The sequence below is a fragment of the Syngnathus acus genome, chromosome 22 (genome assembly GCF_901709675.1).
Source record: "Syngnathus acus chromosome 22, fSynAcu1.2, whole genome shotgun sequence".
Lineage (NCBI taxonomy): Eukaryota > Metazoa > Chordata > Actinopteri > Syngnathiformes > Syngnathidae > Syngnathus > Syngnathus acus.
The window spans coordinates 1243828-1268971 of record NC_051106.1 but is presented as its reverse complement, the minus strand read 5'-3'; the positions used below and the strand labels follow the sequence as shown (position 1 = coordinate 1268971).

General features: G+C 47.1%; 2 protein-coding genes and 2 long non-coding RNA genes across 7 annotated transcripts; 1 reads left to right on the top strand and 3 right to left on the bottom strand.

Annotated features, from left to right (window-relative positions):
- Positions 1-751: 751 nt before the first annotated feature.
- LOC119116701 (tumor necrosis factor alpha-induced protein 2-like) lies at positions 752-5076 on the bottom strand. Its single transcript, XM_037242353.1, has 13 exons — positions 4962-5076; positions 4244-4447; positions 3717-4071; positions 3330-3644; positions 3128-3239; positions 2945-3067; positions 2785-2879; positions 2601-2693; positions 2401-2527; positions 2211-2330; positions 1927-2082; positions 1476-1597; positions 752-1068 (listed from the first exon to the last, which is right to left on the bottom strand). The coding sequence occupies exons 1-13, from the start codon at positions 4969-4971 to the stop codon at positions 927-929; spliced, it is 1974 nt and encodes a 657-aa protein (XP_037098248.1). The 5' UTR covers positions 4972-5076; the 3' UTR covers positions 752-926.
- Positions 5077-7400: 2324 nt separating this feature from the next.
- exoc3l4 (exocyst complex component 3-like 4) lies at positions 7401-16413 on the bottom strand. 4 transcript variants are annotated; one of them, XM_037242326.1, is made up of 16 exons: positions 16112-16409; positions 15199-15464; positions 15035-15094; positions 14550-14600; positions 14153-14383; positions 13689-14070; positions 13278-13514; positions 12480-12597; positions 12288-12416; positions 11816-11916; positions 11147-11236; positions 10937-11063; positions 10020-10142; positions 9805-9957; positions 8274-8395; positions 7401-8209 (listed from the first exon to the last, which is right to left on the bottom strand). In XM_037242326.1, the coding sequence occupies exons 2-16, from the start codon at positions 15380-15382 to the stop codon at positions 7966-7968; spliced, it is 2352 nt and encodes a 783-aa protein (XP_037098221.1). In that variant the 5' UTR covers positions 15383-15464; positions 16112-16409; the 3' UTR covers positions 7401-7965. The 4 variants fall into 4 exon arrangements, 3 of the variants coding, with proteins under 3 accessions (XP_037098221.1, XP_037098220.1, XP_037098222.1); XM_037242325.1 differs by having other exon boundaries at positions 15199-15387; XM_037242327.1 differs by lacking the exon at positions 16112-16409 and having other exon boundaries at positions 15035-15139; positions 15199-15289.
- A 781-nt stretch (positions 16414-17194) lies between these two features.
- LOC119116763 lies at positions 17195-17736 on the top strand. Its single transcript, XR_005096352.1, has 2 exons — positions 17195-17341; positions 17443-17736. It is a non-coding gene; the product is annotated as an uncharacterized LOC119116763 (long non-coding RNA).
- Positions 17737-22262: 4526 nt separating this feature from the next.
- LOC119116748 lies at positions 22263-25029 on the bottom strand. Its single transcript, XR_005096333.1, has 3 exons — positions 24341-25029; positions 22731-22788; positions 22263-22403 (listed from the first exon to the last, which is right to left on the bottom strand). It is a non-coding gene; the product is annotated as an uncharacterized LOC119116748 (long non-coding RNA).
- Positions 25030-25144: the final 115 nt, after the last annotated feature.

The window sequence follows — 25144 nt, the reverse complement described above, 5'->3', positions numbered from 1 at the left end:
AGAAACACAACCATAGAAAGAAACAAAAACATACACTAATACATAGACATACATGGAGAGAGAAGATACTGAGAGAATTCTGAAGTTACAAAAATTGACTTTAAATATTTATGCCACTAAATTATGTTGTACCACTTTTTGTACCATTTTAGGGACACGTTTGTGTTTGTACCTATTTTTGCCATTAGAGGGAGACAAACACTAAAACGAACAATTTAGATATTGAGATATGGAGTGGCAAACTATCTCACATCTTAAAATAACATTCGAGGGAGTCACATTTCTCCATAATTGATCGTTCCCGGCATCTCGTTTCCCATCATCCCACCTCACGCCCGACTGCTTGAACCATCTCCGTCTGCATTCCCGTTCGTCCAAACAGAATGTGCACCTCTGACCTCGGTCATTCTGAGCACCTCCGTTTCCTGCCAAAATGCATACAAACTCAGGCGGACTTTCAGGAAAGCTTGCCCTCACTTACGGACAAAGTAAAACAAACTTGAAAACACCTCTGTTACATTAATGAGGCCAACCTAGTCCGGGGTTCGATTCCCACTCTGAGGCTAAATGATTTCCGGGAATTCTTTGTCACATTTTTGAATGCCAGTGAGTCAGACTCCAGGCCGAGCGCTCTGGGTAAGGGTGTGCCTTTGAAAATGCCCGTGATTCTTGACTCATTAAATCTTTCATAACAGCTCTGTGTATCTCACAATGTTACTCTTAGAAGTCTAATAGTAAAAAGACCAGAACGCAATGATTAGCATTCCCTTTATTAAACAAAATGTACATGTGCAAACTAGTATACAAAAATAAGATGGCCCGAACATTCTGAACAACCACTGCACACAAACACACAAACTTGCGGAATAACGGGAACCACATTGAGCTTGGAGTGTGGAGCGGAGTGTGACTATTTAGCACCGTTGCTATTTGAGCACCACAAATGAGAAAAAAGGCCGCGATTGGCTAGAGTCAGGGGAAATTTCTGCCAGGACGGCCTTCACTTTGTTCTTGTCCTCCTTGGTGAGGTTGCTTTTCATCTTGAGCAGAGACAGCACATGTTTCTCACTGAAGGAAGAAAAGGAAGGAAGGAGGCAGGGCAGGAAAATTTAGTGGGCAGGGCATTGATCCCATTTCAGTGCACGTGTTGAGCAGCTTTGGAAGCATTTGATCAATAGATCAAGATCAAGAGAGCTTCTTTTGACTATGCTATGATGTGCTGAGTTTCAGATTACCTCCACTAAGACAGGTCCAATTGTTCCCATGAGAAATACACTTGACAAAAACATAAACACACAATTTTGTTTTTGCTCCCATTTTGATTTTTGTATTAATGCTAGAGCTAGCAGGTTAGTGCTAACATGCTAAATAAAATGGCGAATGAGGTGTCGCTTTGGCTCATATCGAGCGCACTGAGCACAAAGACTTTTGGTTGCGGTGAGTTGTAGTTAGAGATTACATCACTTCTTGGTTACCTAAGGTCAGGGAAAGCGCTTCCCAGCGAGGCCACCTGGAACTGGATAGCAGGGAGATCCTGGAGCTTCAGGACTTCAGCCATCATGCTGAGAGCCTCCTGAAGCCATGCCTCTTTGGAGCCCTGAATGCCAGACACATGTTTGGTTTTCTTATCTTGAGTTCAGAAAAATTCCCCAATATCCCAGTCAGCGTTGGACTTTCTGCTATTGAGCAATAATAACGTGGTCATTCATACTGAATAAAAAAAAAAACGTGTTCAATAGACTATATGACATGGAAAGGTTGAATAAAAAGTGTACCTAAATGAATGTTTTTAAAAAATCTGAGTGCAAATGTTTTGGACTAAAAAGTTAAATACAACTGAACTGTACAATTTGGCAGTAATTCTTTTGCAAATGGCACCATAGGACACCAACATATGCGCTGTGAGAAACACAGCGTGCGACGTACGTGTGTGGCGAAAACGTCGTGCAAATGGCGCGCGTCGTCGTCCACGTTAATGGCGGCCTGCTGTTGCTGCTGTTTGTCCTTCAGCCTGATTTCTCCCCTCAGGAGCCTATGAACGTACATCACAGACACTTCCAGGTGTAGCCGGCCAATCAGCTCCTGGAACGCAGAACGCTCAGCCAATCAGGGAAGCGTACAACTTTATATGCTATCGCATTGAACATATCGAATGACATCATGTCGTAAGAGTTCATATGTGATATAGTATAACCATGTGGCATGTGTACCTGGTGAGCGGACTCTGGCAGACTTTGCAGTTGAAGCATTTCCTCCTCCAGGCCGGACCGCAGCCTCCCGATCGTGGAGTTCTTCAACCACTCTTGGCTGAACAGTTTCCGGTAGTGCGGCTGCCGTGTCACAAGGTTCGGAGTTGAGTCAATGTGGGAAAAAGCCGTCGAATGCAACAGTTCGCCTCACCTTGAGGTTCTTGTGCACGGGGCAGAGCAGAAACTCGTGCGCGCTTCGCGTCATGTCGGCCAAAACGCTCAGGCAGTTTTCCCGAACGTCCTCCGGGAACAGATGGCTATGCGTCGTCAGGAAGTCTCTGCGCGTGCGTCATCATCAAAGGATGAATGGATGATGGGTTAAAGCATGAGAACGAAAGAAGCAAACGTTACCTGAACTGTGCCACGCAGCCGAGGTTGGCTTTGACAAAAGCAGTGCTGTTTGCTCTGTTGCGCTTGATGACGTCAGCCTGGAAAGTCCGGAACCTTCGAGGAAGCCAGTGGGCGAAGCGATCAGAGCCATGTGACTGATTGTCGCCGTGGCGACGCCTGGGCATTCACAACAACTCGACTCTACCTATGAAGCAAGTCTTGCAGCTGATGGGTCAAATTCTGAGCCTTCTGCAGGTCGCCCAGCACCTTCGCCGCTGCGTTCACCATGCCGTTCACCATCTAAAATCACATTTTGCTCTTCACATATTTCTTCGTGGCTCGGTCGGCAGGGCGCTGTCGAGTACCTGAATGATGTCATAGGCCATTGGACTGACAAAGCATTCATCCTCAGTGGGCGGCTCCTCTCCTTTGGTCCAGGCCTCCTGAGCCTGGTCCAGGATGCGTCCCACGTACGTGGTCAGCTCTCGCTGAAGACACGTTCCGTATTACAAACGGCTCTCGGCCAAGGTGGAGGCGGGCATGGCTACCTGCTGACAGCTGAGGTATTGTTCCTCCAGAGGTGCGAGGAGATTGGCAGGCAGGAGCTCTTGAAGGCCGCGGGTGTCGATGTCGGCGGCCAGTTGAGGTTCTTGAAGCAATCTGGCACATCGAGGAAGAGAAAGGGGAAAAGTTGAATGAATGGGAAAAGAAAAAATGGAACAGTAGAAATCTGAGGCATTTGGAACTGACTGCGGGTAGTAGTCGTTGACCCAGCGCAGCAGGAAGGTGCAGTCGCGGTCATCCAGCACAAAGTCGGCCAGCCTCCTTAGCCTGGCGCCGATGCACTGGTGGTACCAGGCGGCATACTGCCGGCAGATGTCTGAGTGGCGCGGGTAGCAGGGCTTGACGCGCTCGGCCACCAGCAGGAGGTCGCGCCTCAGCTGCCCGCCCATGCCGTATACGTCGGCCTGGATGGACGACTGCTCCGTCGACAGCGTGGCCGGGGCGTCCATGCGCTCCTCTACGAGGCCTTGCAGGGTCTCGTCGTGCACTCGCCTCCAGTCCCTGAGGGATGCTGTGAGTTAGGCCTCTACCGTCCATCGCTGGGTTGAATTTCGAACAAATATTTCTCCCTACCTGAGCCTCCAGGGCGGCGGCATGCCCCCGCGCTGCTCCCACAACGCGTCACACTCCTCCTCCTGTTGCATAAAGGTCACGGCCGATGTCAGCACGTCGGTGTCCGCCCCGTCCAGGGAGCTCCCAAGCGTCCGCAGCACCGCCTCCTCCAGGGCTTGGCGGTCGGCTGCCAGGGCGTCCACATCCTCTTGTCGACGTCCCCCCCGGGCCGCCTCGGTGCCCCCGAACAGACGCTCCTCTCGGGCCAACAGTAGCCGCCCCGCCTCGCTCAAGTGCAGCGCCGAAAGATGCTCCTCGAAGGTCAGCGGCACCGGTGGCACCGGTGGCGCCAGTGGTGCTGGCGGTGCCACTGGCTCTTAAGCAGAAAAAGAATGCTCGGCTTTCAAAATAAGGCTTCCAACCAGGGACTGGGTAATGAATAAGGGCTTTAAGATAGCCTTAAGCTTTCAGGCCAGGTCTCGAGGTTGAAGTTTGTAAATATAGCTATACTATGCAAGGCTAACAGCAAAAAAAATAAAAATAAGCACCTGTGTCCTCATGGATGTTTTGTATCTCTGTCCGTCCATCCGTTGCGGGGGCGCTGTTACGCCTGACTTGAGCAGCGTTGTTCCCCCATAGCTTGGGCAGCTTCAGCTTGTGGCCCCCCTTCTTCTCTTTAGCCGCCTTCCGCTCGGGATCGGACCAGGATGACAACGTCGACCACTTGAAGCCGGCATGTTTCTGCGTTGTGTCTGACACGTCATACAACACAAACATCTTTTGACACATGAACACAGTTTCAAAGAAGGGTTTTGAGCCTGAGTCGGGCTTCCGGATACGGTTTCAAGACAAGTTTAGAAAGGATTCATGTTTAGGATTTTCAAATGGGTTTCAAGACAGGATTTCAAAGCAGGACCAAAATAGTTGGAAATAGAAACAGCATCACATTTATTTTAAACACTAATTTTGAAATCAAATATCAGAAATATGACCCGCAAACATCAAATTAATGTGCATTGTTTTTTGCACTTGAAACTTGCTTCTAATGTGCCCACAATCCTGCATTGTTAACCGGACAGTTTCTCTAAATTTTCAAGAGTGGAGAAAGAAAATAGTCATTTTATGAGTTTGTTCTCACGTATTGATTCACTAAACTCAACATACTGACTAATAGTCAACATCCAACTTGTGACGAGATAACACGTTTCCACACGCGATGTACACAAGACGTGTGTGCGTGTATTAGTGTGTGCGCACTCGACTCACCTGATATCATTGTCGCTCCTCTGACAAAATACAAAACGCTCCTCCAAGCGCAACTATTTAAGAGCAGGCTCAGGCCGCGCCCACACAAGAAATAACGCCCCCCCCCCCCCCCCACTCACACACACACAAACACACAAACAAACACGACTGTAGGGAGATTCCACAGCGCCACCAATTTTGATTCTGTCCTCGAAAGGCAGTTTGACTCCGCGACAGGAAATGTGGTGGAAATGTCACTCACGAGTGGACCCACAAAAAAGTCTCAAGCTGCCAAGGCCGAAAAAATACGAGAGGTCATCCATGTTGGGTTGAGGTGGCCATTTGGTGCTTGAATTTAACCCAACAAAGGTTTCACAACTTCACAACAAACTGCAGAAGTCACTTTGTCAAACTGCCATTGTTCAAAACATCTCAGCCTATGCTTTGGTTTAAAAAGCCACTTTATTTCGTCAAAGGTTTCTCTGTTGTTCCTCAGCTTTCCCCAATAAGGCATCAGTGCAATTGTTGGCACACTCCAAAATGGAAAGTGAAAGTACCGTTTTTTTCCGTGTATAATACGCCCCCATGTATAATACGCACCCTAACAATGGCATGTTGATGCTGGAAAAAAGCCTGTACCCATGTATAATACGCACCCAATTTTTTTTTTTTTTTTTTAATTTATTTTTTTTTTTCTTTTTTTTTTTAAGTCCCAATGATCGTCACACACGCAGGGAGGCAATGGGTCCCATTTTTATAGTCTTTGGTATGGTCTTAACTAGGCTGGATGTATTTTTTTTGTTGGCGTTGATTTCTCCGACTGCCCATAAAGGCACCACCGCGATCAGATGAAAAGAGAGGAAAGTGACGTGCGGACATGTGAAAAAGGCGGCTCTGTATGGGAGAGACGTTGAAGAGGAATAATAACACCCTTGGAAACCAAAACTTGACCCTCGTCGTGACTCGGAGCCGCAACAAATGTTTCGGATTTGTGTAGGGTACATTGTGACAGCAAACGAGCAGGTGATCGAGCAAGCGTCTGATACGAGAGCATTGCGTTCGTATGGAGCGTGTTTGAAGTGAACAGCAGAGACGAAAGGAACAAGGCAAAGTGTTGTGAAATAAAATATTACCTGTAATACGCATTTTGTTATTTGCTGATTGTATTAAGCTATCACATTCATTGTCAGTCAAGAAGAGAAGAGGACTATTATCCCTTCTTTGACGAAATGACCAGAGCACAGTACAAACACACTATTGTTCTTTCGGTATTTATTCAACCCACATTCTTTCACAACATGACAAGAAGAGAACAATACATAAATCAATACTCGTACCAGTACCATGATTTTCTTAAAAAAAAAAAAAAAAAAAAAAAAAAATTTTTTTAAAAATTTAAAAAAAATTGTACCCATGTATAATGCGCACCCCAGATTTTAGGACAATAAATTAGTTAAATTTTGCGTATTATACACGGAAAAAAACGGTAATTCTTACAAATGCTGCAACCCTGAGGCATGACAGCACAAGCCTGGAGGGGGGCGGGGCTTTACAGGAAATGAGACCTTTATCATGGAAAGCAGACGCTTGCAGGAAACCGCACGACTCCATCGGGGCTTATATTAATATTATGCAGTATTCATATTTTGACCGAGTTTGCAACGTGTTCATCCGAGAAGAAAAGTGGGCGGAGCATGTCACCCAAAAACCCATTAAACTTCATTCTTCTTCCATTCGTGCAAAAGCTTCTAGAGCAAATCACTGCAAGCAAGTTAGCAACGTGATGTAACACTTTTCAGAAATCCCCCCACCACCACGAGATTTCTTCACGAGAAGCCACTTCCTGTTGCATCCAGATGCAAAGAATCTCAAAACTCTGAGGAAATGTTTCAAACTTATTTCCACAAACGCCAAATCCATAAAATTACATGAAATGGTCAGCCAAACCAAAGTATATTATCATTTTATAGTGTTACATTTATAATTTCTTAATATTAAAAGTATTTGCATGGTTCATAAAGATTTATAGTGGCCAAAGTTTCAGGCTTGTTAAATGTAATTACAATGTTTAATTACAATTATTTTTACTGTAAAAATGTTTCTTTTACCTATAGCATGTGCAGTTAATAAAAAGTTAGGAGCAAAATTTAATTCATTTAAAATTTCATATTTTCAAAATGATTACTAAATATTTTATTTTCTTTTTTTCAAATGTTTACAAATAATAAAAACTTGTCTTCAAATTGAAATCATAGTGAAGAATTTAAATTTTTAAAAATGTGAATTGATTAATCGTTTTCATCTTTAAAATGTTTGAAATTGAAATCAAAAGATGCTTGTGTCATTAAAAAATTATTTAGGACACATTTCCATTTGCCTTCATTGTCTGAAGGGGAACAATCTGCGTGAGAAGTTGTGCTCTCGTGACATCAAACAACAACGAGAGACCACAGACGAGTGTGAAAGTGAAAGTCACTTTTTAGTGTACACAAAACAAAAACCAACAACCATGAAGTGGAACGAATAATTGTTTTACATAGACAACTGTTTATACAAGCACTGAAACTGGTTTAGCACATAAAAAAAAAGATGTGTGATGAGAAAACCAGACTACAAAATTGAGAGCAGATGTTGACCCATTTTTGGAGATGCGTGTCAACGCTTGAATAAGTTGTAAGACAAAAAATTGTTTAATCCTTTACCAAAAATACCACAACATTTTTTACTATCAGGAAATGTGTAAAAAGTGTCATTCAAATTCATTATTTGGATGACAAACAAATTTAGTGTTTGAACTTCAACATCAGTGGTAATAATTCAAATTGTGAATAATTCTGGCATGGAACTGCCTCTAAACCTGCCACCCAAAAAAAAAAATCTAATTCACCAAATTGCACCTTGCGCTATTTTCATGGCAGTTGAATTGAAGTTGAATTTTTTTAAACAAAATTTTGGACGGTATCAAATAATTCTAAAAAGCAGCAGATATGCAGGACGTACTTCCTGCGCCGGATGAAGAAGGAAGCTATTCGCCGGGGAAGACGAAGGTGAAGCAGAAGACGGAGACGTCGGACAGGCAGTCGGCGCGAACCGCCGCCTCCATGTTGCCGAAGAGCGAGCGGCTCCCGTCGTTCGGGTTGCGAGCCTGGTCGCCTGTTGTCGTGGCTATGGCGTTCTTCCTCAGCTGGTTGAACCTGCACATGATGCGCTGATGCTCGCGGCCACGCAGCACGCCGCGGAACGCCAACACGGCCGTCAGGTGCCTCGAGCTACGGGTGCCACAAAAACAACGGCGATGAGTTTGGGCAGCATGGACAACACATGACGCCGTACCTGAAGTCCGGGTACTGGTTCAGTAGAGGCTGCAAGTGGTCTTTGATGTCGCCTTGGTTCTTCAGGCCCACGATGTCACTCAGGTGCTCCCCGACGGGGTCCAGCCAGTTGTCCTGCGAGCCCTGGAAAAATGCCTTGAGTCTTGAATTAAATCCATCCATCCATCCATCCATCCATCCATCCATCTTCTTCCGCTTATCCGGGGTCGGGTCGCGGGGGCAGCAGCTTCAGGAGGGACTCCCAGACTTCCCTCTCCCCAGCCACTTCATCTAGCTCATCCCGGGGGATCCCAAGGCGTTCCCAGGCCAGCTGAGAGACATAGTCTCTCCAGCGCGTCCTGGGTCGTCCCCGGGGTCGCCTACCAGTGGGACATGCCCGGAACACCTCCCCAGGGAGGCGTCCAGGAGGCATCCTGATGAGATGCCCGAGCCACCTCACCTGGCTCCTCTCAACGTGGAGGAGCAGCGACTCTACTCCGAGTCTCTCCCGGATGACCTAACTTCTCACCCCATCTCTAAGGGAGAGCCTGGACATCCTGCGGAGAAAACTCATTTCGTCCGCTTGTATCCGGGATCTCGTTCTTTCGGTCACGACCCATAGCTCGTGACCATAGGTGAGGGTAGGAGCGTAAATCGACCGGTAAATTGAGAGCTTTGCCTTTTGGCTCAGCTCTCTCTTTACCACGACGGACCGGTACAGAGTCCGCATTACTGCCGACGCTGCACCGATCCGCCTGTCGATCTCGCGCTCCATCCTCCCCTCACTCGTGAACAAGACCCCAAGATACTTAAAGTCCTCCACTTGGGGCAGGATCTCATCCCCGATCCGGAGAGGGCATTCCACCCTTTTCCGATCGAGGACCATGGACTCGGATTTGGAGGTGCTGACCCTCATCCCGACCGCTTCACACTTGGCTACGAACCGCTCCAGTGAGAGCTGGAGATCACGGCCTGAAGAAGCCAACAGCACCACGTCGTCTGCAAAAAGCAGAGACGCGATGCTGAGGACCCCAAACCGGAGCCTTGGCGGAGTCCAACCCTCACTGGGAACGAATCCGACTTACTGCCGGAAATGCGGACCAAACTCTGGCATCGGTGATACAGGGACCGAACCGCCCTTATCAGTTGGCTCGGTACCCCGTACTCTCGAAGCACCCCCCACAGAACCTCCCGAGGGACACGGTCGAACGCCTTCTCCAAGTCCACAAAACACATGTGGACTGGTTGGGCGAACTCCCATGCACCCTCGAGGATCCTGCTGAGGGTGAAGAGCTGGTCCACTGTTCCACGGCCAGGACGAAAGCCACACTGTTCCTCCTGAATCCGAGGTTCGACCTCCCGACGGACCCTCCTCTCCAGCACCCCTGAATAGACCTTACCAGGGAGGCTGAGGAGTGTAATTCCCTTGAATTAAATTTGTTTACGAAAACAAACTTTGCCGTTCATGGAAACCGATGTAGACACAAACAGGTGCGTTCAGTTTTTGGAACTCGTGGTTGACGTTTCTGCTACGATGTAGGAGGACGCGTTACCATGCGGCGGAAGACGTCAGCGATCCGGCGGCACTGCGCTCGCATCTTGCCAGCCGCCTTGCCGTGCTTGTGATTATTGCACGAGTAGTTGTTCTTCATCAGCTGGCCCACATACTCCTTCAGCATGTGTAAGTGCACCGTGCTCGCCACTTCCTGCCGCAAAGACCCAAAGGTGACATGGGTTGGCGTCAGGTGCTCTGGGACGGCGGCGCTACCTGGCGGTGCGGCGGACGCAGGGCCTCGCAGTGGCGCGCCAGAAGTTCAGCCCGGTCGTGCAGGGCGTCAAAGTCGTCGTCGTTGGTCAGCCACTTCCTCGTCATCATCCTGCGCAGGTACGGCTGCAACACAAAACTTGGCTCAATTAGGACGCCAAAATGTCTTTGGAAACGAGCATCTCTGGGTACGCAGATACCAAGTACCGATACTACTGGCACTTCATTTCATGCAAGGACAAGGTTCCATTGACGAGAACAGGCACAAACAACATCAGAACAAACGCTGACATTTATGATAACGCAAGGGTTCTCTACCACAAGGAGCGTGTTACTTTTTTCCTTTCCTGAGTGTCATCATGAGTGTGGTCTGTGTAAATATTGTCACTATGCGAGTTGGTCAAAATGCTCGCAAGGTGCGAAGGAGGAGGAAGCAGAAGTCATAAATTGAGAAATGCTCATCATGGGAATTTACCAGTTGTTGTTTTTTTTCCAGCACACTTCCACTTCTTTCCCCTTCAACTATTAACGGTTGTTAACCGCTGGGCTTTTTCTAAACGAGCGCCTGACTCCTTTCTTCTTGGTGGATCTCAAACATGAACGGCGAAAAGTCAAAGCGGCTGCGATCGCTCTCATCTCAGCCGTCGACTTCCACAATCAGAACTTAAGAGGACATGCGGGCCACTCTGAGCAGACCCCTCCTCGATCCATCTTTTGAGACAAGAAAAGGACTTTTCATGATGACGTCCTACTTGAACTAAAATTAAATAAAAGGTACTTTTATTTCGTGAGTCTTAACACGTCGACCTACTACGCGATAGTTGGTGCGACTTGGAAATGCCATCTTCCATTTGAATTAACATTTTTTTTGAAGAGTGGTCAAAAGAAATAAAAATCAAGAACTAAAACTGCTTTTGCACCTTGACGTCCTTCTTGAAACGCTGCTGGAGGCCGTCCTGGAGGGCTTGCAGGAGCCACGTGACCTCCTCGCCCATGGCCGCCACCCCATTCGGGTTGGAGCCCGCGTAGCATTCCTCCATGTGGCACCTGACAAACACGTCCAAACATGTCGACAAGTGGCAGGCAGGCGCTCTGAAAAATTGCAGACCCGCAACAGTCATGTGACTTACTGTAAGGCCTGGAAGCCGTTGATGTAGACAACTTGGTATTCGCTCCACAGCGGCAGCGACAAGCAGCGCCGCCAAAACTCGCCGTGGAACCTGTACATGAGCGAGCGGTGGTACGCCTTTCATGCTTGAACGCGCAAAATTCCCACGGTATTGAACGCAACACACAACATTGGAGTTACCTTGTAAGGACTTTTTTTTTTTTAAACAAAAGGCATTCTTATATTTATGACTTTTTGAAAATGATCAGATTGTTTTGTTGCTTACAAAAACACAAACAAACCACACGAGTTTCAAATGAATACCTATAAAATACACCATATTGCAAAACCAAAGTGAAATCTCAAACTATAATTGCGATGACTAAGAAAATGGATGACTTTGCAGCTGCAGTGCAAGAGACTCCGCCATATTTTAGTGTCTGTTCTATTTTGAAATGATTGGTTTTGACTGACTTCATGTCCAATTGTGTTACGATTTATGCACATTTTGCTTCAGCTGAAGTTGTTTTTCCAAAAGTGACTTGAACTGAAGGTCACGTCTTTTTGCTACCTACCAAGGCTTTCCGTAGTTGCATCACCACTCATCATTTCTTCTTCTGCTTTTGAAAGATTTGCCCAACAATTTGCCAATACACGCTTCCACTTTGCTCGGGTAAACAAAATACGACACCTCTTGGGGAAATCCTTCAGCTCTGCCAGACAGGAAGCGATCACGTCTCCTTCCAGCTCGGCGTCCACGCGTCCCGCATTCACAACGTTTCCTCGTACTTTCTGCACACACATGAACAGGACGGCCTGAGTTTGCTGCTCTCTGCTGGCTATAGAAGCGCACTGCTGCCTTGCCAGAATAGGAAAAAAACCCACGGCCAATTTCATGGAATAACGTGAGGTTTACATTGTAACATCATGTTAAAACCGATTAATTATGATAACACGAAATATAAAAAACTAAATAAAAATATTTGGCTAATATCGGTCAATTAAACCGTCTAGCCAATTTATCACGCATCACATTATAACGTGAAACGCATTCACGTTAAAATATCACATTCATGTGTACATTTGCTGACTTTGCATGTCGTAAACAACCAAAAGATTAAGAAACAGCAAACGAGGTCAGGTTCTGAGCGTCGGTGTCCGACCGTGCAGATGTCTATGTGGAAGATGGACGAGAGCAAGCCGTCGTCGTCCTTGTCGGGATGCTTTCCGGTGCTCCACATCTCCTCGTTCTCCAGCTCCACCAAGCGGTCCAGAGTTGCTCTCAGGTCCTCCTGGAACAGTAAAGTAAGTTTGCAAGTGACAAAGGTCAAAGGCCACTCGATGACATCACGCACCTGGACAGTGCGGCAGAACTTGTCTCTGAGCGTCAGCAGCAAGTCGCCATCTGGGCGCATGTCGACGTCAGCGAGGCTCATCTCGGGCTCCAGGGCGGGACTTGCCATCATTGTCCGACTGTCGAGGGGTGACAAGCGCAGCGTTAGCAACGTTAGGAGGACGCGAGAAGACACGCCGGCCATAATGTCCAGCGGCTTGCATCACCTGCAATTGTTTTGAGCCTTTTGCCCCTAACGTGCAGTCCAAGCGCGCTTGGAGGTCTACTGGCGGGAATGCCGCCAGCCCAGCTGCTGCTTCTTCTTTGTTTGAAAATGTTGCCCACATTACTGCTCTCTGACATCAACTCTCTTCCATAATTTTGTCTGTCCACTTATTTTATGAGCATGGAAATATTTTTACGTTACTAAACGCAGTGGAGAATAATTCAAGGTTATTCTACCAGATGACAACTAATGAAACCACTAAAACTAAAAATTGAAAATTTGTTTTGTTGAATAAAACGGAAAATGCTTTTAAAAAACGTTTTGTAAATCTAACTAAAACTAATTCCAACATAATTCTTTGGCACTAGGATACCGCGAGATGGCGGCAAAGCACTTTTGTCTGAACCCGCCACATTAATTCTTTGTTAAAGTTAAAGTCCCAGCAACAAGATGTCAAATTCGTACAGTGTCGCCTTGAGATAAGAGTCCCTCGACTTTAAAGCTTTTCAAGATACGAGCCATTGCTTGCGTATTTTTTTAGCTAGCAGGGCATTTTACTATGCAGCCAAATAGAGACCAGGCGATGTTCCTGACCTGCGGTAGCGGTGCACAATCCAGTCCAACAGGGCGTAGAGGTCCTTGAGCTCCACGGCGCGGCCCTCCAACGTGCCGAGGTGCCGCTTGACGGCGGTGTGGTAGGCGCGCACGTAGGTGGCGAAGACCTGGAAGCTGGGCGGGTAGGACCAGCGCAGCTCGCACTTGACCTTCTCTAGATCCTCCAGCAGCGCCTTGCCCAGAAGGCCCAGGTGGACCGCCAGCCACGAGGCGTTGCTGCCCGGAGGAGGGAGGCACAGACAACGGCAACGACGGAATTAAATCCAAAGTGCAGGAGTGAATGAGTCTTTGCTGCATTTTGATTTGCGCTGCTCCTTTTGGCCAACAGAGGACAGTATAAAACACGCAGAATCAAATAAAATTAGTTGTTTTATTTGATTGCCAACAAACCTGTGGTTGGTCGGTTCCAGGTGGACGCCCTCCACCTTGTCCCGGGCGCCCTGGTCCACCGCCTCCGTCCAGGCGTCCATCCAGCTCCCCTGCAGACCGCCGGGTTCCTGGGCCCGCTTGTCCTCCTCCTGGATGATGCGGGCCACGTGGACCAAGAGCCCCTTGTTCCTGGCGGGGAGCGAGACGGAGGTGCGCACAATGGAGGCCAGCTTCAGGCGGAGGTCGGCGTACAGAAGGCTCAGGTCCTTCTCCTTCTTGGCCAGCTCGATGGGAGAGTCCTCCAGGCCAAGACGCTCCTGCTGAAACTCTGCCCGCAGAGCCAGCAGGTGGAGGTGCGCCTCCTCCAGGACCTCCATTTCGATTAGCTTGCTGATCTGCATTACTGCAGGCAAAGAGTGATTGTTGTGACGGGGATATTTCCCACTGTCCTTGAACGCGGTGCGCGAGCACTTTTCCAAACTCACCCGAGAGAGGAACGGGCGGCAGTTCAGGCAGCGTGTATGTCTCCTCCATCTCCTCGCATGCTTCCTCCTCCTCTTCCTCCTCTTCCTCACTTTCTTCCTTGGCCACGGCCTCCTCCTGGACGGCGAGGAAGGCGTCCTGTCGCTTGTCCTTCTTGGAGCTGAATCTCAGGCTGCGACGGATGGACGCGCCCTTCTTCAGGAGAGAATCCAGTCGAGCCATGCTCGGAACTTCTGAAGATAGGAGGCATCAAAACAGGATTGGACAACCTGGAGTTTTCAGGGAAGCAACCTAAACATTTCACAAGAAGGCCAGAAGATCAGGTGTCCAAAGCAGACACGCGAGCCACTAGGCACCACGCTGACACATACAGGACTCATTTTGTCATGAGATGCTCACCTGTCCTTGAACGCATCACGGCTTTGCTTTTCTGCGGCTGGTCGTCGTCATTGTTAGGGTTTGCAGAATATCTTCATCGTATGATTATGTTGGAATGTAACCTGTAATAATTTACCTAGCTTGTCCTGTCTTACCAAAAGTAGTAGACCAAAGTGCTAAGATCTTTTCACCTGATTGACTAGCTGCAGAGGGAGCAATCAAAGTTGCTTTGTTTCCACAAAGTCGTAAAAGGCCCCCTGCTATGCTTTGATCAGCAGGGGAGCGGCTTCACCCCATCCTGTGTTCCCACACCCCCACTTTCAACCCCACTGTGTTTCTTCTCAATAAATATGCACCTGATGAGGCCTGACTTCAGACTTCATTCGACCATCGCTGTAAGCACAGCGACGAGTGAACTCTCCGCCTGCAGGTGTTTGAAACGACTAACTTGTCTCCAGTGTGGTTCTTGCAAAATAAGTTAGAGTGAGCACTACCCTAACAGTCATCCTCTTTGGTCTGGAAGAGCGCCGCCACGCTCCTCAGCGGCGACGTGACGCCTGACAAAACCGTAACAGAGCCAGCCACCAGTCAGCGCATGTCCTTCGAGTGACCTGCTCAGGAATGCGCCCATGAGGGCCCGTGAAAAACCTCAGCCAACCTCACCACTCACCAGGAGAATGCGGCGCTCGGACTGGCGTGGGGGGCGACTGGTTCTTGGACCCCCTGGGCCCTGGCGTGAGAGGACTTTTCTCGGCTGCCAGCCGGATGCTGTTGCGGAAGGTCTCCAGCACCCCCGGTGTCTTTTTGGAGGCGTCGGCGTGATGGATTTGGGAGCCGGGCACTATCATCGACATCGCGAATGGATACGGCAGGGAAGGTGGTGTACAGAACTTTCGACATCAAGTTCCACCCCCAAAGTAATTCACTCTCCAATCACTGCGATAATGAGCAAGTTAGTTGAGCTACTTTTGCTTCAGTGTAGTCAAAGTTAATTTAACGTACAACTTGCAACTTGCAAAGTTGCCCAACACTCAATTTTTTTTGTTTACACAAAACATGGCGACCCGTCCTGTCAACATGGCTGTGGGAAGGCGCAGCATTGTCTTACTTGCAGAACTCGTTTTACACCCTGCTCATTAATCAACTAAAATTAAATTGAGTTTGTAGAATGATTTATCTCGTTCAAATTAGGCACCTTATACAGTATTTCAAATTCTGCGTTTTTTTTTTTTTAATCAAACTTAATTTTTAGGGGACAAGGAAACAGATTTTTTTTAACCTTTTTGTTTACTTCAACAAGCGTGCAAACAGTCATGATAATATTGGGGGGGGGGGGGGGGGGGAATGCGTATTTTCAATACACTTAAAACATAATTTTAGTATGCTAAAATTTATAATTAGTACAGCATGTTATTTAATTCCTCCACAACACGAAAATTAACAAGGTAGTCAGCCTCGATGAACCGTGATCAAATGAGAATTGAATGCCTTTTACAGTCGTTGGGTGAAATCAACAAGTGAAAACGGAGCAAATGTCGTATCTCGTCTACAAACAAGTGTAACAAAACGGCCTTCGCGCTTACCTGTTCGGCTCAGGTAGAAGAACGGCAACTTTGTCCTGCTACTTTCATTTTGTCGACATGCCAGCGAGAGAAAGACGTCTTGTTTCCCAATCCATGCATAAGGTTTGCGGGGGAAACGAAAGAAAGAACAGGAATGACAATGAAGCATGCCAAAGTAGTGCCAAAGATCACCTTCGTTCCTCCAGTTAATTATTACAATCGCGCGTGCGCACGCGCGTACGCACTTAGCGCGTTAAAGTCACTCTCGTGTGCTGTAATTCATCTGAAAGAATTCTCACTTGGCACTTTTTTCCATCTTTCCATACTATGGAAGCAAGGGTCTGTTTTGCCTTCAAGTGCCCTCGGAAATCTCATTGTCACAAATCTAGTAAACTCTTAATCCAGGTCAAATCGCACCCCTTATTGTGTTCGGGGGCACATATGATTTAGTATGTTCTTGAATGTTGCATAGGGATTTCGTTTTGAGAGCGGACCCCAGTCCGGTTAAGCAGAAGTCACACGTAACTTCTGCTCTTGAATGTTACTTCAGCCCAAGCAAAAGGGTCGTGAAGGGATGCCATGACGGAGATGTCCACCAGAGGGGGGGAGGCACACTGTCGAGCTCGGTCATGACGTCACGGACATAATCCCTTGAGACATTAATTCCATTTATAATGGGAGTCGCTGATGTCGATTTGCCTGTCTTGAGTGCCGACACCGTGAGTTCGATTCCCGCGTGTTCGATTTGACCGTGTGAATGTGCGTGCGTGTGACAAAAAAAATACTGTTAAATAAACCAAACCTTTCTCAATTATTTACAAGAATCATGTTAAATGATGATATTAATATTGACATATTGATTTATTATAATGACTCCGTCGAAGGTTGAATCATTAACAATGAGAATAATTATAATATCATAAAAATCTGCTTGTTAATGGGTTGTTGCCTGTGAACTCCTGGTGCTTAATTTGTACTGAACTTCATATTAAGAATTTTGAAATAAATCTGGTAACCAGCAAAGGTTGAATCGAGGCACTTAACTCTTTTGTTTGTTTTTGTTTGCAAACATGATTTAGGCAATCATGCTAGCACGCTAACATTTTGCACTTGTTTTGAGCAGCAGGAAAAATGTGACTTCACACATCCCACACCACAGGACAATCGCCACGGATCATCTTTTATTTAATTGGGCCTTTGAGGACATTGACGGGAGACGGGGATCTGGGCTAAAAACCCTTTTGATTACCGGTATGTATGCAAGCGCATCGAATGCACAATTGCTAAGGCTCATCTTACAGAGACATGTTGTCCATTTCCGCCATTTGCTATGGAGGACATTTTGTATTCAGAGGTTTGACTGTCGGGGAAGGCATCATCTTCATCATCATCATCATCATCATCATCATCATCATCACCATGATGAAGTGTGAAGATGAGCCGAGGAGGCGACAAAGAGGAGGTCTCACTCGGGTGACCCTCGGCGTGCCAAGCGTCAACGGCGCCGCAGACAGGAAATGAAAGAAAAGAAAAGAAGAGAAGATGCGTCGCCTTGCCACCTCCCCGGCTCCTTCAATCCATTGTCCTCCTCACCATACCAATCATCCACATTGTGTTCACAGGCAACAAATGAAACTGATCTCAGACTTACGTCAGCATTTTCATGTATGCTTTTCCAAATGGTTTTGCCCCTTCCAGAGTTGGTTGACTGCACGCTTCATCTTGCCGAAGGTACACGTGAGCTGTCACTCCACATTTCTTTGATGATTATTTGTCTGGCCGCACGCCGGTATTATTCATGTACTACTGGGTTGGTGCTGCTGTTTTGCTTAGCAACAATTGTGACCAGCCATTGGGAATTGTCTGTGGAAGAAACATCAAAGACACCTTTGGATGCGTTTACATGGGGACGATCACACGACACACATACACACACACACGCACACACACACACACACACACACACACACACACACACACACACACACACACACACACACACACACACACACACACACACACACACACGTGCGTACCCTCATGAAAGGGTGAAGAGGTGCTTTCAACGGATTTGCTCTTTCTTTTGCCTACTGAAGGCTAATTGAGCTTGTACAAATGAAAAAGGCTGGTTGAGGATTTGTGTGTGGGGGGGGGGGGGGGGCAAGCCAGTGGGGGCTGTGATTGGTCCATTGGAAGTGCTTCTTCCTCTGTGCTTCCTAAAATAACCCTCATAAACACGCACACACACGCACCTCAATTGCCCCTCTCACGTTAAAGTGGCTATCCCAGCAGCGAGCGAGACAGCCTGTCAGAGCGACATGCACACACGCACACACAAACAGGCTTCCCCCTCAGCAAAGCAATGTCAAAACATATTTACGCTCTCCTCCTCCATCAAATATTGCTTTCATCACTCATCTCTCGCCCATCGTAGTCAAATGTTCAAGATGCCACAGAGGCCACACCCGCACCACCCTCCAGTCCCCACCTACAGAGCCAGCCCATGCAAAATTGATCACGGTGACATTTACGATGATTCCTGGGCGAAGTTACTGCAGGCCGGAGCGATATTCGCCAGCAACACGAACAAGAACTCGCTCATCTGATTAACAGCAACGATTCCTCGCGTTCATTTCTTGCGCATACTTCGAGAAAGCGCTGCAAGACAAGACGGTCTTTTTTGCAGGCGCCTTGAAACGGGGACAGGCTTTGGCGGCCCCTCCTAACTGGGACACAACTATAGTTAATTTTGCTGCGTGCGTGCTAACACGTACTGGGTTGCACGCTAAATCAAGTGCCACAAAAATATTTAAAGGCGAAAGACATTTTTTTGTGATGGTGAACTTCTTCGAGAAACAGTGTCTACTCATTTTTTTTTAATCTCGGTTTGTGACACTGTTGGGTAGTTTAAGATGCCATAGGTCAAACTGACCCAGAAACGTTCCTGAAAAATGAATATAAAGGTAAGATGAGACGTAAACGTTTATTGGGATTTTCTAGCTCACTCCTCTTAATTGCAGGTCAAATTGGCCTGTCTAAGAGATTTGTTTTAGCAACAAACAACTCCTTAAGCAACACATGTAACATGTGTGTCTGTCACTTTTTGCTAATGAAAAAAATACTCGGGTTGAATTGACCCAGGATCATTGTTGCTCTTCCTGAGAAATGAATGAAACAAATCAGTTAAGAATGTGACCTAAACAAGATTTGCCGACATTTTCTGACACATTGGGAAACTGGAAAATGTACTGGGTCAATTTGACCCATAAATATTATTGCTGTTCCAGTGAAACTAACTGAATGAAGGGCTATGCCAAGGTATCAAAAAATGATTCTTGGAATTTTCATTGTTTCTTTGGGGAAGTTAAACATCAGCAGACCAGGCAGGTTGAGGGTCGGCAGTCGAAGAGGCGGGCGGAACGCAAGAAGACTTGAAAGAGTCGTTTTAAGCCACCGGCAGCGGCAAGCGGAGATAAAAGTGGCTGGCACGGCGCACTTTGACGTCCTCATCATCGTCATTGCTTTGACATCTTCATCAAACCTCCATGGTGAACTCATTTGGTCTTTTCACGCAGGGTTTCCACAAAAATGGGCGCTAAGTAAATCAGAAAGTGGAATTTTGAGACAACCAAAATTTCCATCCTACTTTTTGGCACACTCATCTCGGTTAGCATGTGACATTTGCAAGGTAATTGACAGTTGTCGCATGCCCTCATCTTCTCAGGAGCGACCTCAACACTGCTTTTGAGTTCATGATCAGACACTTTCAAGCCATCAAATGTAAACAAGCCAAATTCCACAACAGTTTATTTAATTCTTGTTTTTCATGACAAAAAAGCAAAACAACATTCTCTAAGTCAAATTTTCTCCTCCAAAATACAAAATAATGAAGCTATTATGGAACATGAGACATTATCACTTCAATCGATCTCCTATAATGATTATAATCGCACATAACAAGAAAGACCTTTCAGTTTTCAACATAATGATTATGTATCATGTAAGAGCTTTCACCTTAAAAGAAATCCTAAGTGATTGTTCTCATCCTTTCACGGGAATAGAACGGCAAAACTGATTATGTTATTATGTATCATGAAAGACCTTTCACTTGACAATAATTATAACAATAATATTGATAATAATTTTTTTGGTATGGCGCCATTGTGAGTGGCAGCCTCCTAGCAGTGTTCTCTCTTTTCCACTTTATTTCCTTCTTTTCTCCTTTTTCTTTCTTTCTATTTGTCCATTCGGCGATGCCGGTGCCTTCTACCGCACCTCGGCGTGTGCAGATCGCTTCGGATCGGATATTTTTTTTCGCCTGGGAGGCGGGATGCCTGCGCACATCGGTCAGGACCAGCGTGACTCTACGACGGCCATCCTGCTCATGCGGTCAGTGCTGACCGGGTCCCTCGCCTTGGCCTCGTAGCCGCGACTCCTGTGGGAAGTCCGCTCCATCGTGCGCGTCGGAACCAAGGACCTTCGCCGTGCCTGCCCCATGGTGACCATCTGCACGTGCCCCAACTGTGTGCCCAGGATGCTGCTCACACGTTTGCCTGTTTTGTGATGTTTTACCGATTCACGACCACGGTCCATTGGGCGCCGTTGAACTTGACTGCCCTTACTCTCACGTCTCGTCCCCAGCCGTTCCACTATGTGTCTGTTGTCATGGTTTCTGTCTGTGTGCTTCCCCCTCCCCTCCTGTGTGCCCACGATTAGTTTGATTATTCTCACCTGCCTCTTGTTACCTGTCGTGTTTTTAAGTCCTGTCTGCCCCTCACGCCCTGTCGGATCATTGTTAATGTCTTCATGTCTTTTTGTTTCACGTCTTTGTCGGTCAGTCCTGTTGTTGGTTTTGTTAGTAAGTTATGTCAGTTTACCGAGTCCGTGACACTTACAACTGTTTATGGACCCCGTGGAGGCTATTTTGTGTGTTTTGGGTTAGGGTTAGGGGTATTGAGGGGGGCTGGTTGGCCGCTGTTACTTTTTTCCTTTGTCTTGTTGCTTTGCTTTGATGGCTTTTATCATTCGCACTTATTGGCTTTCTTTGTGGTGCCGTTGTGTGGCAGCCTTATAGGAGCCTATTGAGTTGTGTGTCTTTTATATACCCGCTCTGGGGTATGAATGCTGCTGGGGCCTGAATTTCCCCACCCCCGGGATCAATAAAGTTTCAATAAAGTTTCAATCAAATATTTTAGCTCTCTATGACTGGAAATATTAGCACAAACATAGCACAGTCCAAATGTCCATTGAGGGTCTGACTGACTCGCAAGCAGCGCGAAGGTAGTTTAGCATTTCCTTCCTCATTGGTAAAAACACCTCTGAAGGCAATATGCTGCCCTCTGCAGGATTGGAGTGTCAGGTGAACCGTTCAAAATAATCTGTAAATTATGATTTTTTTTAATTTTGCATTACGACAAAAAAGATTCCCGCAAACATGAAAATTTCAAGGAACTAATGTTACTAGTTCAGGGGAATGTTGAAAAGATTCTGGAAATGTTCGACCCCTTTGCATGTCTCGGAGTCTTAAGCTCTCTATAAAGACACTCTTCTAGTCTTTGTGTGCGTGTGCTGTGTCTAAGTTCGTTTCTATTGGACGTCTCATGTGTCCGTCCACACATGGACGAGTGAGTCAGCGTTACCAAGGAGGTTTCGTTTTAGTTGGAGGTGTGCGCCTTCACCTCTTCACCGGATCCACTTTGGACCTCATCTGGAAGAACAAAAAGCTAGTTTAGGAATTTGGTTTTGTTCAGTGCCCCAAGGCTGGTAGTTTGGGATTTTTTAAGTTTGCAACAAAGTCATTGCCTTGACTGGGTCTCAACCCCTCCCTGCCTTGGCCTGCACTTGGTCTCATCTCCTTAAATTCTTAGTCCTGAGAAAGTTTCGGTCTTGTATTGATCTCAACCCTTCCTTGTCCTGGTATTGACTTAGATCCCCAAATCTTGTTTAGGACTTGGTTTCAACCTGCTTGGTTCTTGGTTTTGACTCGGTCTCAACTCTACAAAAGCTCCCCGCTGGTCTCAAATGCTTAAAATTTCTCGATTTAGTCTCAAGCGCTCAGTCTTGGTCTCGACTTTGTCTCTGACTCTTAAATATTTGTCTTCACTCAGTGTCACGCATCCTTAGAACACTTTCAACTGTATTTTGATCATCAGGCGTTCTCACCAACTGGTTTGGTCTGAGCGTCTGGGGAGCTGGGTTCCGGCGGCCACCGGAGCTCGCCGCTCTCCACTTCTGGCCCGTCTGTCGGCTCCACCACAATGGATGGAAGCCTCTTGGACAATTTTGGATGCCTTTCATGGGAATCTGGGAATATCTGCAAGCTCATGTAAGGTTGACTGCAGGGTGTTGCAGCGGTGATGTGGTAAGTGAACATGTGACAGCACATCTCCAAAAGAGAAAGAAGAATTGTTCTGATTTTATGTAAAAGCCACATCGACACGGCTTTAGGGTAAGCAAAGCAAGACAGACATGGTGTTTTCTGGGGCTTCAAAATGAGTGTGGCGACATTGGCTCCTCTTTCACTGGCTCCAGTGATTCACTCACCAAACCAATCACGAGCGCTGCTGGACCTGCAGTGAAGACAAAGCCGGCGCAAAAACCATGCAAACATCCCTGTGCACACCCGCTTCTGGAAGGATACTGCGTCCTGGTCGCCTCCCACTGCACCCGTCTCCAGAGAGTTCATTACTTGGGTCATCCTGCACAGAGGAAACACCTCATTAGTCCTTAATCCTTAGTCCTGTGTCAAAGCATATTGGAAGGATACAGAGTTTTCAGTTGTTTTCTTCTTTGTTTGTTCAAATATAACAACTGGAATGGTGTATGTCCTGATTTGTTGCCCGCTTCTCACAGTCTTTTTCTTAGTCCTAACTCCTTCAAGTCTTGGTCCTGATTTGATCTCCACAACTTAAATAAAATCAGTTACACCTCTGATGCTGCAATTATTGTATGGAAGTGGCCAGAGATGTGGGCTCAGGAGAATCAATATAGAGTACTTGATCACAACTGTGAATCTTCCATTGGTGCGCTTTTGAAGGTCCAGCCTTCCTCAACACGCCAAAGGCTTCCTCAACATGCCAAAGCCTGAATGCAACCTTTATCCATCTCCTAGTTACACAACGCGCCTGGCTCCAAACGACCTTCTGTGGGTTTTCAATACAGCCGCTCGTATCTTGTTGACGTGCTTAAACTGCTGCTGGGGGCTTTCCTCAATGTTCTGCAACGCTCCCCCACAAACGGGTCTTTTCTTTCCAGTGTAGTCGGCAGCTGTTGGCCATTTGGCGGCAGCCGGCGAGCTCGGCGATAGCCGAGTGTCGATCAACGGCTCGCTTTGTGGACTCCATCGCCATGGAGATGCCGGTCGGGACAGTCAGCAACCGCATCGTTCCAACGGGAAGGGTGGACGAGTATGGCCTATAAACCTGCCCGCTGCCTGCTCCCGAGTCACCCGAATGTGCCGTCCGGCCTCCCGTTCGGCTGTCTGAACAAGTTATGTGTCACTTTTCATAAAATCGGTCAGCAGCGGACTGGCAGCTGCTGTTGCCATGGATACCGAGGAATGAGATTCCTGTGAGGAGTTGAGTGAGCGAAGCACTTTGCTTGAGCGTGCAAGGCCCACAGATGATTTGGGGGCCACTCGTGCATGGCGTCAATCACCCGAAGACACCTTGTTGAGCCAAAAGCTGCCGTTGCTTCTCTGCTTCTTTTTCCTCATCGCAGCACAATGAAGCTCGTATCCCTCAGCAGTGGCCAAGTTCTTCATAAGAGTTAAAGGATGTTCAAATATGTTTCCTCTACACACACACTGTGCAGCTTTGTGGTATTTAGTTGTCATTTCCTCTTCCCTTTTTGTTTCTGCAGCGCAAAAATGTTCCTACTGTGCGTGATGGATGATGAATAATTGAGCTTCTTCACAACAGGTAGCCGAGTTGCTTACTGACACTATGAATAGATTAAAAGTGGTTCACTTTATGAAGAAACATCCACACTTCCACACACACACACACACACACACACACACACACACACACACACACACACACACACACACACACGCACACGCACACGCACGCGCGCGCGCGCACACGCGCGCACGCACACACGCACGCACACCCACACAAAACACCAAATGTGTCAAATGTCCAACAGCTGCAAGGCGAAAGTTTCGACAGTTTACTCTTGCCTTCTTCATAAAACTACAGGATCAAATATACAAATGTTTGTTTGGTTTGCTGAATAAAAGCTTCATACCTGTGTGTTGGTCTAGATTCTAGCTCCTCATCACACTGTTGCTGCTGCTGCTGCTGCTGATGATGATGATGATGCAGATACTGATGAAGATGCGGACTGTTGTGTTGTGGGCGACAGGCAGCAGAGTCTCTCGGTCAAGTTGCCCAGCAAAGTGTTGGGCGCATGCGTAGTTGAGAGCGCCACGACAACTCCAAGTACCGTCGGAAATATGGCTACATCCAATCCCACGCGGTACTGAATCATCATGAATCCAATGGGTTATCTGTCACTCAACCTTTACCCCTAACCTTTACCCCTAACCTTTACTCGTTGAACCGCTACGTTTCCATTGTGGGATAGCGGACAAAGTCATATTGTCTGACATGCTTAAATCAACGAGCGCAATACAGTGGTTGCTTTTACGACGTGTACCTGAACGCAGCACACGTTCAGGCGCGAGGCTCGAGGCTTTCGGCATCTTTAAAGTAGCCGGTCGACGAGTTGTCTTTCAGTTAAATTTCCCCGAAAATATCACCAAAACCCGAACTGGCTGGTGGAGAGGGAGTCCGCCCTGTTATAATAAACTTCATGAGTGCTTTAAGTTGTTCTCATTCAAATCGTCCGACCGTAACGTTACTTCGGCGGTAGCTAGTTTGGCTAATGTCTCGACTAATTAGACAGAAAAAAAAAAGGTTCCTCATTAGTCATTCTGTTATTCATTCGGAACACTGGAAGTGTAAGTGCATTTCTTTCGGTGAGCTGTGTCTCCCTCTAGGGTGGAAATGCAATATCGACCGGCAAAGCCGCCATGTTTAAAGGTATTGG

Bases quoted from the DNA above. Each gene is read 5' to 3' on its own strand.
- LOC119116701 (XM_037242353.1), bottom strand. The intron at 4,072-4,243 runs GTGCTTATTTTT...TTTCTGCTTAAG, and splicing joins AAACATCCATGAGGACACAG to AGCCAGTGGCACCGCCAGCA. The intron at 2,694-2,784 runs GTAGAGTCGAGT...GCTTCCTCGAAG, and splicing joins CTGCAAGACTTGCTTCATAG to GTTCCGGACTTTCCAGGCTG.
- exoc3l4 (XM_037242325.1), bottom strand. From the start codon at position 16,259: ATGCTTCATTGTCATTCCTGTTCTTTCTTTCGTTTCCCCCGCAAACCT. The intron at 15,095-15,198 runs GTGAGTGGTGAG...GCTCTGTTACGG, and splicing joins CCGAGCGCCGCATTCTCCTG to TTTTGTCAGGCGTCACGTCG. The intron at 12,417-12,479 runs GTGCGTGATGTC...TTACTGTTCCAG, and splicing joins AGTTCTGCCGCACTGTCCAG to GAGGACCTGAGAGCAACTCT.